Below are 12,926 nucleotides of genomic sequence, written 5' to 3' on the forward strand. Positions count from 1 at the left end.
CGTCCATCATTCAACCTTCAATACCGTTAAACCCATAAGCAATATGAATGTCACCCGTTAACCTCATCTGGTTTTTCTCTAATTGTACAGTTCTTTTCATGCAAAACTGCCAACTGGAAACAAGAGTCGCAAGTATTTGAGAAATTAAGTGATATACGAAGAGAGAGATCCTTCCTGGGAGAGATTGCCTTGGCAAGAGCCAAACAGGAAGCAAAGGCAAAAATTAACAAATTTAACCGTTGTTTATGAAAATATTTGGATCAACATCTTTTTATTTAAAAAGGAAGTAGAGAAAACCCCACCGGAAGTGGAGGACAATTCCGTGTGCTCTGAATGACGCTTCTTCAGTTATCATTCAAGACGCCTAACGTAGCCACTTCTCTGCTGTGCTTATGTAGGTGTTTTTCTTACCTTCCGCGGTGAGCGCAGTACGTGTAGAATCGCAGCTTCCTACGCCATACGCAGTTGTACATGACTGGCGGCCACGCATCGTTACGTAACTTCCCAAATAACAATACTGATCAGTTGTGGCACTTGTTAGAGCAGTAAATGAAGGATCCAAAAGAACTGTGGTTGTTCCTCAAATATATATTTCTGTATAATTCTTCCAGAAGTAATTGAAAAAACACTACTGTTGTCAGATACAACTTAAGTCTACAATGAAGCACCGCCCACGCCCTCATAACTGCCAGCCACTGTTCTTCCGTGAGGCTACAAATAATTCATACTTCAAACTTTTTCTGTTAACCAAATAAGGAGTTAACTATAAAAATAATATTATTAGTGTGTAATTTTACAGCTTTTCCCTCGCCTATTATAGTGGAATGGCAAATGCCTAATTATTTAGGCATTTGCCATGTGTCTGCTGATGGCAAAAGTCAAAATCAGTGTGCCGTTCGGGGAGCTTGTGACCGAGGCTGCAGTTTCCAAATTCTTGTCGCTGCAGTATCCTTACATTTTTTGGAATCGGTCAGATCAGTTACTGTGCGAGAAGGAGCTAAAACTAGGAGAGAGCGCAGCACAGGCGTTGATGCGATCCCAAGCTCGTCAAATCGCGTCGCTTCATCTAAAAAGGCAAAAGCCACTCCAGCAGAAGTAGCAGAACAGGTAGCCACGGCAACAAAAACCGAGCTAGGCTCGAGGGATGAAAAAAGCAGTTGAGGAAATCCTGCCAGCTTACCAGCTCAATGAGAGCGTATCACAAGGCATTGGTCTAAGTTCACACTTGCAGGGGGCACCAGCTGACGCACTCGCAAGCGAGACAGGGTCGTTGCTGTCCTCGGCCTCAAAGAACTTTGATCAGCTCTTACATATGGACCGAGAGTCACTAGCAGCCAAGCAAAAGAATGACGTCAGCCTAGCTAAATTACATATAACAGCTAAAGAAGGCATTGCTAGGCACAGTGTAACGACTGAAGAGAAAGGAGGCTTGTTATATCGGCACTACAGAGACCGAAAGGACAGGATTCTGGATCAGTCAGTCGTACCTACTAAGCACAGGCAGGACTTTTTGGGTCTTTGTCATGGAAATGGGTGGTCTAACCACCTAGGCATAAACAAATCGAAAGAAAGATTGCTTATGGAATACTACTGGTTTGGCTGTTTCAAGGACGTCGAAAACTTTGTGAGATCCTGCAATGCCTGCCAACACTCGGGTAACCCGGGAGGAACATGAAAAGCACCACTAAAGCTAAGCATGTATCCCTCTGAAGGGATAAGCTAAGCTAAGATAAGCTAAGCATCCCTCTGAAAGAACTCAGCTCTACCTAAGTAGTAGATGCACTTTTGACAGTATTCACCCGAGTCAGGTTTCCAGCCGAAATTCAGGGGGATCAAGGGTTGTTCCCCAAATATATATTTCTGTATAATTCTTCCAGAACTAATTGAAAAAACACTACTGTTGTCGGATACAACTTAAGTCTACAATGAAGCACCGCCCACGCCCTCATAACTGCCAGCCACTGTTCTTCCGTGAGGCTACAAATAATTCATACTTCAAACTTTTTCTGTTAACCAAATAAGGAGTTAACTACAAAAATAATGTTATTAGCGTGTAATTTTACACCTTTTCCCTTGCCTATTATAGTGGAATGGCAAATGCCTAATTATTTATTGAACTGAAATAACATGCTTGCTTCGCTACAACTATTTGTTGTGAAGTTTCAAGAGTCAAATGAGCTAAGCAGTTAAATGAACTGCACCGCAGACTTTTGAAGAGCAATACACTCAGACTCCATACATTTTGTCTATGTCTATTGCACCCCTCATTGCTTCCACCGATGAAAAGACTAACAAAGGAAAATGGAATGCCATGCATGTACACATTTTTCATAATACTTTTTGCTTTCAAGTTGAGCTATTTTTCAGATTTACATTCAAGTTATGCCATTGTAAAATGTTCATTTATGCACAGAAAGCTTCTTGTCTGCTCCTCACCTTGCAATAAAATCGGACTAGCACAACTACTATGCATTTTAACAGCGATGTGGTAGATCATTTGATCCAAACACTTCTGAACTCTTCATACAATATCAAATAAAAATGGTTTTCCATTTTCAATTAGCCTTGGCACACATTTTTGGAACTCATCAAGCTTTAAAGAACAGTCACTCATCTAAAGATTTGGCACTGCAGAGATAGTATACAACTGCAGAGTTACTGTACTGTGATGCAACTATAATGGCAGTTTTTCAGCACAAGGCCTTTTGCAAAAATAATTACAGAATATCTATTATGCATCATTTACATAGGCAGACACTTCAACAGAAAGGCCTTGGAGGCTTGCATAACACCAATTTACACCACCCACCAGACCAGCACATTTGAAATTACTGGGACATACAGGAGCTATGCTGCAAGGAAGAACATGGCTATAAAATGCATATTCTCAGTGACACTAACTGTTTTCACTGATGTCCAGGCTGTACAGGCAGCGGATCCCTGGCAGACAGGACTCGAGTACCAGCGCACCTTGAGTCTTTAGGTCGTTGCAACTCAGGTCAAGCCAAACCTCAGTGAGGATCTCATTACAAGCCAAACCAAGAAGCATGGCCCTATGATAAAAGCAAAAATTTTTAGCAACAAGCAGCTTACTGTTAAAACTGAAAGGGCAAGCAAGAAGTAAGATGTCGTAAAAGCAAGCACCTATCTCATTTTTTTACCTCAGCGAGGATAGAACTAATTCTGCTAATGAAGATATTAGTGCAGTTTGTTATATACATATATTCAGTTAATCTCACAGATGATGGCATGACATAAGGTAATACTTCAACACGCAAAGAAAAATTTTGTAATACATTGTATGGGAGGACACAAAACATGCCAGGCAACTGTCTTCCAAGTACTAATGGTAGAAAATCAAGAAAACAGTCTATGCAAACATTTACTCACTTGAGTGCCTCCATAGGCATACGGACATTTGCCATGTTGAGGTGACGTAGAGCTACAGTGCTTGAAAAGAATGTCTTGAATGAAGGTGGAACAAGCACCTCTTTGCTCTTCTTTGAGCTGTACATATTCCGAGATAGGTTCAGTACCTCAAGCTTCTGAGTGCAGCCACGTAAGAGTGCACCAAATACCTGAAAAGAAAATCCCCACCTAATTTACAAGCCGATGCAAAGTCTTTCACACTCCATAATCAGTTAGCGTATAAAATATGTGACCACCATCACTACAAATGACCATCATATTCATGTTGCACACAAATATGCACAATAAGATGTGCATAGTATCCAAGATAGTGCAAGGAAGAGAGCTGCTGACAAAGCTCAACTCTTTCCTGACCACAAAACAACGCATCTTGAGTGGGTGAATGCATGTTTTATGAATTACTAGCTATAATGAATAGCATAATATATGAAAACACAGCTTACCTACTAGTGCACATATGTAGCAAAACAAGCAGATAGAAAACTACACAACAAGGTTTTATAAAATTTACATTAACCCGCTGTGGTTGCTTAGTGGCTATGGTGCTGGGCTGCTAAGCACAAGGTCGCGGGATTGAATCCCGGTCACGGCGGCCACAATTCGATGGGGGCGAAATGTGAAAACAGCCGTGTACTTAGATTTAGGCGCACTTTAAAGAACCCCAAGCGGTCCAAATTTCCAGAGTCCCCCACTACGGCGTCTCTCATAATCAGATTGTGGTTTTGGCATATAAAACCTCATAATTGAATTTTTTTAAAATAAAATTTACGTTCTCAAAATTCCCATAACTAACAAAATCATAAACAGTTGGCAAAATTTGTGGCTATAATAGACTACAAAAAAAAAACTCAGCCTGGCAGCACTATTGTACCTAGCTAAGAGCACAGCCTTAGTAAAAAAACATACGCGGCGGTGGCTGCATTGATGGTCTGTCGATGATCTGTTTAAATTGAAGTTAGACCTCGTTCCCCTTGCTGCTCAGAGTGCTCATGCTACATTTTGAACAGCTTGTGGACTGATTAGGCAAGGGCAATAAGTAGACCTCAGTGCAGTTCCCAGGCAATGTGTGGTGCTGGACACCTTTTTTGTAGTGGAACATCAAGGTGAGCGCCTGCTGCACCTCTCATTTACGGCATTCAACAAAATGTGGAAAGATACCAGATAATATGTGTCAAATGTGTTTCACATGTCCACAACAAGATATGCATTATTGAGCTTGAAGTATACACCTAATTCAGTGCAATGCAAAAGCCATCATGCTTACAAATGTGTGAAAGAAAGATCAAGATCGATTTTCAATTGAAGTTTGCATTGCCTCACTCGTGTCGGTGTCAGTGTTGTGGTACGAAAAAACTCAAGCCGCATGAAAATGAAAATCGCTTGTCAGGCTGTGGATTCAAACCACCGACCTCCGGGTTGCGAGACCAGCATTCTGGCTGATTCAGCCACTATTGGTTCATCAGACGTGCTCTTTAAAGCGGGGTTTTAAATGCATGAAGAAGTAGATACAGTGCAAGGCGCGAGCCAATCACAGGCATCCCTTCCCTCCGGAGGAGGAAAATGGTGTGATAGCGTGTTCACCCGCCTCGCGCCCGCCGTTTCCCACCAGTTTGGGCCCAGTAGTCAGATGGGGAGGCCGCATTTGGTTCGTTCTGCCGAAGAGCAGGCTGCATTAAAGCAACAGCAGCAGGAGCGGGCCGCGCATCATGCGTGTAGCCAAAGAACACGTGGCGTTTGATGAACGCCACCTGGAACTCGCTCAGGAAAGGGCTCATCGTCGACGTGCCTACCTCGTCGTGAGAGAGCTTGAAGCCGAGGCGTTACGACAATGAAGAGCCCCAGTTCCCGATCTTTGCTTAATGAAAGAGTAATGAAAGAGCGAACTTATTTTTTCTTTTTATGTGAAGCATGCTAGTAACATTCATGAGTTGAGTGCTATTTATTTGTGTGGCAAAGCTGCAATTGTGAAGTGCCAGTTTCAGATGTGAATATCCCATGTTCCAAGACAGACTGTCAGCAGCCTGTGGTTGCTGGCACTACACAAACACACATTTACAAAGGTCTAATATGTGACTGATGACATTTGCATTAACAAGCCCAACACCTGGTGAGAGTAGGGTTGCTGACTGTGCTGAATTTAGTAAGACAGTCCCGACTTGACCCACTCGGGACTGCCAAATGCCCCGACGTGGATAACAATCAATAAATCTAATTTGCTTTTTATAAATCCTGACAGCTGGGTTGCACCTTGTCTTTTGTCTTTTGTTGTATTGTCATAAACATAAAGGCAGTTTCATTTTTTGTCATGGTGCTAGTTCTGTTGTAGGCCCTAACTGTTCACAGTACATCTATCGCTATTGGTAGCCATGTTATCAAGGCAACTACTGCACCCTTGTTATAAAGTGAGGCATGGAAGGAAAAAAAGTATGTGCAACAAAGTTGCATGTACAGACTGTAGGCTACTGGTACTGACAGGGTCAGTTGTCACCAGCACGTTTTAGTGAAAAAGTAGTACACCACTGTGCTGTATGCACAGATACTACAAGCATGTGGTTGGGAAAAAAAAGTGCCAAAAGGTAGCATGCTGCTTACAGTTTCCAGGGCACATTCAGTGCCAGACAAATCCAGGTGAATGAGAGAGTTTGGCTGAGCCAAATAGTTGTAGAGGTTCTGAAACAAAAAAAGAGGTGCGGGGGGGGGGGGGGGGGTTCTCGTCTGACCACAGCAAATTTAATGTGTGAGTTAATTTATAGAAAACTCACATTTATGTCATCCTTGAAGACATTGTCACTGAGATTGAGGTATGTGAGGTTGGAGGGCATAGAACGGTTCAAGGAAAGTGCATGAGCAAGTGTGTTAACACCCTTGGCAGTGATTCCTGTGTGGGCAAGGTTAAGGTAGCTCAGTCCCTTATGCAGCTTCCCAAGTGGTCCACAAAGCTGGCCCACTCCTGGAAGCAGAAATCCAACAAAGCAGGTTATAAAAGGTGATGCAAACAGAAAACACAAACACTAACCATATCTTAATAGGAATACAGTACAACAGTTATGCATGGCAGAATGAAGAGTAGCAAAATCAGTAACAGAATCAGCAACAGAATCAGCAACAGAATCAGCAACAGAAGCAGCAACAGAAACAGGCGCAGAAGCAGACACAGAACAATAAAAAACTAAATTCCACATCCAGTTACACGAGCACACACAATATACACCATAGTAATTATGCCACAGAACCAAGACATGTGATCGAGTTGTTTCACATTTAACTGGAATCAGGACACCTTTTAACATAGCATGATTATTGATAGTAATAAATTGCTTATTTAGAAATTCTGAACCGGATCATTATTAGCTTCAAGACAATTTAGCCTATAGCAAAGACAAACATGCAATTACAGCTCACAGTGAATCCCAGTAAAAAAAATGTGTGAAATATAGTATATTCTTTTGTATAATAAGTTCTAATACCAATGGAACTGAACTACTTGCTTTTACAAACATCAATTCAGTTGTTGATTATGACAGCATATCTATTCATAATAATTACCAACAACACAACAAATCATGCAAAGCCTTTTCAAATAATAAACAAGCCACAGCTGACTAAATCAGCCATGTAAATGCAACGCGCAGCTATACAAGGTTGCAGGACATGCAAACATGCTTCAAGAGCACATATACATGCATAGATGTCAAATGCATGAATGTATTAACATTTATCAGAGCTGTGAAAAAAAATGCAGTTATGATAAGTGCTAGATGTTAAAAACGTGTTTAAAAATGCACTTGAGAGCGCTTAATTTAAGGCACACAAACAAGTAGGGATATAATTCTTTTTAAATTTTTCTTTTGAATTTTTTTTTAAATGAAGGGCACAAAACAGTACCACAAAAGATTAGCTTGTGGCAACACATTAGGTGTTCCTGAACACGTTCTACAACTATTCAAAATAGCTTACCTCCTAAAGCAAACACTTACCAATCTACAACACTGAACTTCAATTAGCAAACTGTGCACTACAAGAAATCATGTATAACTAAGAACGACTGTTAAGGCTAACTCACACTAGGTTGACCTGACACTGATTTCTGTCTGCCAACAATCAGCAGAAATCGGTGTCAGGTCGGCCTAGTGTGAGTGAGCCTTTAGAAACATACTCTCGACTGTTAGCAACATGTAGGCCACATCTACCTACAATGTATCCATTTATTTTCTAAAGTTTCGTAGAACTTGCACAAAACAACTAGAATAAATAATTTATCTCAGCACTATAGTCTGCCAAATTTTAAGAATGGACAAGCATGTCAAGAGTCAGCTTTTTTTGCACAACTCATCCTGCATAAAATACATCAATGACTTGGCATGCTGACATATTTATCAAACCAATAACCGCACAACATGTCCGGTTCAAAGAATGTACAGGTTCGAAAAATATTTTTAAAAATCATATGGGTGCCAGCTTTTAAACTATTTGATGCCTCATAATGGCATAGAACAAGAGGAAAATATTAAGTGCAGAATAAAGAGCCTTTGTGAGAATTGCCTGCTAGGCTTTTATATATTTTTAATGTTTTCTCCAAGATGCCATGGCTTATATAAGCTAATGCTGTGCTGCTGGCTTGTTCATATTGTAGAAGCTTGTTGATACGTTCCTATTACGTACATTATACCGGCACCAACGTTCGCAATCGAGAACACAAAAAATGATCCAATAGAGTTATGCCCATTTTTTACCGGCTCACACGTTCCCGAAAAACACGATCTTTCGGCACTAACGTTGAGCACGTTGCCAAACTGTGATCGTACGATACATCTTCCAGCCGCTAGATCCCGTGTAAACAAACTAGTTCTCTGATAGGCAGACTCACTACTTCTCAGCCTGCCCAAGTACATGTACAGGGTCGTCCATTCTCGGGGTAAACAAGCGAGCGTGCAGCCGTGCTTTGCGTTGTACCATGTGCAGCCACCAGAACTACTTGCACAGGCGTGTTGAGAGCCACAGGCAGTGCATATGGCACATTGTCTGCTACTCTGCCAGCATGTGCAAAGTATTGCCTTATACTTCTATCATAGCTTTGCCTGCATCGCGGTGCATGAAAGACGGTCTATCGTAACACCCTGTGTAAAGCACCATGTGTTTTATGGCACGCAGCACAACAAACTGCAAACGTAGTAGACAAGCAGTCCGTGATTAAACATTTTTAATATAGGTGTTATTTGCTTCAATATTTGACAGCACACCGTCTGTGTGAAGGGTGTGCCTATGTGCTAGTCATCTCAATTTTCCGAATGAACTCGTAAGAGATATCAGCATTGCTCAAACAAACTTTTCCATCATTAGCACCATGTGTTGAATGAAAAAAAGCAATGAAGTTGATGAAGATTTGTTCTTACACTCATCAGTGACGCAGGTAGTGTCATTTTCACGTTTTGCTGCAGAGCACAGCTTAGCCATCCGGTTATTATGATGGGGTGGTTGCGTTGTTACAGCAGTGAAATAATGCACATTTACGGTTTGTGTTTGTACAATAAATGGATTGCCTGAGTAGGTAGAGTATACTAAGCCAAGGAAGACAGCATGAGAACTGAACATGCAAGGAAAAGGAGAGACAAAAACAAAAAGTGCATGCAGTGATATGTGCCTCAGTTCCTCTGATGTTTGATGCGCTATAAAACGGTCACGAAAAACGCCAAGTCCCTCATAAACGCACCACATGTAAAAAAGCATGTATTCCAAGAGCAGTTCCTAACTATTTTGTGAAGTTTGTTCTACAACAGGGTATGACACTCAGCACTTCACATATGGCAATACGAAAGACCTTCCTTCAGGTCCGCTTCCCCATCACGTAAGCAAATTTAAGACACCAGCATCAGAAGAGGTTTCACATGTGCTGGCACAGTAGCAGATGACATGCTGTAGGCCTCGGCTCTCAACATCCATGTGCAAGCACTTCGTCCAGTAGCCACAACTGGCACTCCATGGAGCATGGCCGCATGCTCGTGTGTTTTCCGTAAGAGTAAACAACCCTGCACTTCTGGAGGACCATGACCTTTGCCTCTTCCCCTTTTATGACTACACTGTGCAGCGAGGCCACGGAGCAAGAAATATTTAGGAGTGCAAACTCCACTGTTTGCGGCGACCAGAAAAAGTCACAAGCCCGCGGAGCCGTTATCGTGCTGGCGGCGCCTGGCGGCCTGGAAAGAAATTACCGCCGTTGAGAGCGCACCGGAGCAGCCTGCCCGGGCGCTGCATTTTTAATTTTTTTTTTCGCTGCGGCTTCTACGTCGCGCCGCATGGCACCACCACTGTATATGGCCCCGTCGGCGCATACCACAATTATGACCTTATCTCGTCGCCCGCGCTCGCTCGCGCTGATGGGAGTTTCACCTCCTATATGTCTTACTCCGTGAGAGAGGCACAGACCACAGTAGGTGCCTTGTGAGCACTTCGTTATAGTGGCACAGCTGCCTAGACCATCAACTTTCAGAACGAAATGTCCCAGGCTAGAAATCAGATGAGATGTCTTCTTTTCTTGAAGCGTTATATTACTGTCATCATTGGCGATGGCAAGAACATCCAGCAATGCCGCAAGTGCAGCGGAAGTGCCTTAATAACTTTTGCTGCAGAGCTTATGTATACTACACAGACAGGTGCCGCAGAGAACCAGTCAGCATACATATGTCACATCGGAGACAGAAAGCCTCATGATAGTTCCAGCATGACTAAGCAGTCCATACTATGCACAAAAGAACAAGCGGTACTACAAAGACATATCCAGAAAGCCTTACAATACAGAGACACAGCAAATAAGATTTGTATTTACACTGCAGTAAGATATGCAAGCACATGTTGGCCCAATGTAACATCCAGTGAAGTACAACCGAACTGATTCGCTCAACAAAATTAAATGCTAATAATCTCATAGATATTAGTTTACTGTGCCCAATGAGAATGAGTCTAGTGCCATGCATTAGATGTGCTCTGTACAAGACAATAACTCAAGGATACGCTTAAAGTTACACTTCCAGCAACAAAAAATTTGCAGGAATCAAGATTGTAACAAGCTACACAAAAATTACAAATTCTATTCTTCAGTGCATAAGACATATACATGCAGTGAAGTACACAAGCTATACCAAAAGAATTACAAGCATCAGTTTGGCAGGTGATATAAGTCTAACATTCTATCATACCATATTCTCATGATAGTATCTGTAATGATACTATCATGTACTACCATACTATCATTACAATGTGATTTTTGTCATGCTGTCGTTTGCATATTGAAGAAAAGTCGCACTTTCACTTGAAGAGCTAAGCATTGACAGCAATAGCAAAGTATTAGACTATTGCACGAAGTAAAACTTAAATAAATACATGCAGTGTCACATGCCCAAAGACGCACACAACACTGTTCACTCAACGACTATGAGCATTCGCAGTCACAACGCTGACATAATGAGAAGCACTGGCAGCAGAGAGCATGCATGCTTGTCCCAAAGCAAGCATTCCTTCCATGCACCACTTCCTTCACAATTTCAACTGTGCCCCACCCCTGAAACTCCATGATAACATGGTTTCTAATACTGGACGTGCAGAAAGAAAACACGCATGAAGCCACCAGCTTTCTCTGCTTGCCCTGGTACCTGCAGCACATTGTGTAACTGCCAATACATGGTGTGCGGGCCGCATATATGCTTGGCTGCACAGGATGAATGGGCTGGGCCATGCAGGCTTGCATATGCACCATTGCACCTGGGATATTAGGAGGCCCAGACAGTGTGAAAGTGCCTTAAATTTCCGAATAATCGCTATCACAACAAAAGGCATTGTGGTTTATGTACAGCTGCATATTAAAAACCTGAAGGGCACCATCGTGAAGCAGGTGCACAGGGCTCCCGCCGTCCAACAGGCAGGTGCTTAGAGGCCACGAAAAGGCGTAGAGTGCAAAATGGCTTCATCAGTTATCTTCACTGTGGTGAATGGGAAAATATTTTGAAAAATTAATTCCATGTAGCAAGCCAGTAACTGTTAGCAGCTAAGTGGAAAAGAAACGTTAATGCATACATGGCCAGTATTATGCAGGATTATAAAAGAAAGCAAGACTTTTTCCCAGCAAGTTTTTTCACTCAAAGCTATTAATATGTGGCAGGAAAGCAAAATATAAGCACGCAGTGTCATTCATTTGCAAAAAAAACAAACAAATGGATATAATAAAAAGTGGTATTTATCTAGTTCTCTGTTTTGTTCACAAAGGTATAAAAGCTGTCAACAATGGAAACTTAGGTACACTGGTAACATATACGACTACGAAATGAGCAGTGCAAGCTTGATACTAAAACAGCAAGACTGAAGAAAATACAGTAAAACAAAAGTACTCTTTTTCCACTTCTTATAGGCATCAAATCTCAAGACAGAGTGGCTAAAAATCAGATAAGAAAGTTTATAAAGCTAAACATCCCTTCTATATTAAAAATGAATATAAGATGTAATTATTGACCTTATGTATTTGACCTTATGTAATTATTGACCTTATTGACCTCACTACATTTGAAAAATGGTGCACAGAGTGGCTCATGCAGCTAAACGTAAAAAAATGTAAGGTCATGCGCTCGTTCAATCATACAGGTACCTCGGTATCATCTTCACTAGCAAGCCTACAATGTCAGAACATATCCAGAATCTGGTTACTGCCACTAATCGATCCCTGGGATTCATAAGATGGTCACTATCATCATAACCCTCTGTGATCCGTCAACTAGCATATGAAACATTTATCCACACTAAACTGGAATTCGCGTCGGCAATAAGGAATCCCCATCAAGCGTACCTTGTTGAGCTACTGGAAGCTGTCCAAAACCGCGCAGCCCGGTTTGTTATATCCCAGTACGACTATCGGCTAAGTGTTAGAAACATCAAATCATCCCTCCAAATGAGAACATTAGCACATCACCGAAAAATCTCGCGCTTATGCCTCTTTCAAAAGCTCTATTACGATTTCCCACATTTACGCGACACTTCTTTTGCCACCCAACTGTACTTCATGCCGTCTCTCAAACATCCTCAGTCTTCAACGTCTTCACGGCTCTACTAAATCTTTCAACAGCTCTTTCTTGCCGGAAGCTATTCCATTTTCGGTAGCTATTGCAAAATCGAATAGCTTACCTGCCTGTGTAGTAATCGAACGCAACCCTACCAAGTTTTGAAACATACTAACAAACTTTCCGAGTACTAATGCTCAACGTATTTGTCTTATTTACTACATCGCTCTTTTTTTTAGTGCATTGGTTATCACTTTTTGTGTTTGACAGTCATTTCAGTAAACCTTCTTTACCCTTCTCAATGTTATTGTTATTGTTTCTTAGTTCAGTCATGACTGTTTCTACGTTTCGTTTTCTTATGTATGCTACCCCCTCATGTAATACCTCAACAGGAGCCTTTAAGGGTCAACAAATGATGATGATGATGATGATGATATAAAAAAAAACACGTAAGTT

At 41.6% G+C, this 12,926-nt stretch overlaps 1 protein-coding gene across 6 annotated transcripts in view; it reads right to left on the minus strand.

The window, feature by feature from the left end:
- Window positions 1–12,926, minus strand: part of LRR (Leucine-rich repeat) — a 222,823-nt gene that overhangs the window by 128,183 nt on the left and 81,714 nt on the right. For all 6 annotated transcript variants that reach the window (XM_070530645.1, XM_070530643.1, XM_070530642.1 and 3 more), the window contains 4 exons: window positions 6,192–6,379; window positions 6,022–6,099; window positions 3,391–3,578; window positions 2,902–3,053 (listed from right to left, as the gene is read on the minus strand). In XM_070530645.1, the coding sequence (XP_070386746.1) occupies window positions 2,902–3,053; window positions 3,391–3,578; window positions 6,022–6,099; window positions 6,192–6,379 (606 nt within the window). The remainder of the gene's footprint in view (window positions 1–2,901; window positions 3,054–3,390; window positions 3,579–6,021; window positions 6,100–6,191; window positions 6,380–12,926) is intronic.

The sequence above is a fragment of the Dermacentor albipictus genome, chromosome 1 (assembly GCF_038994185.2).
Source record: "Dermacentor albipictus isolate Rhodes 1998 colony chromosome 1, USDA_Dalb.pri_finalv2, whole genome shotgun sequence".
NCBI classification, from domain to species: Eukaryota; Metazoa; Arthropoda; class Arachnida; order Ixodida; family Ixodidae; genus Dermacentor; species Dermacentor albipictus.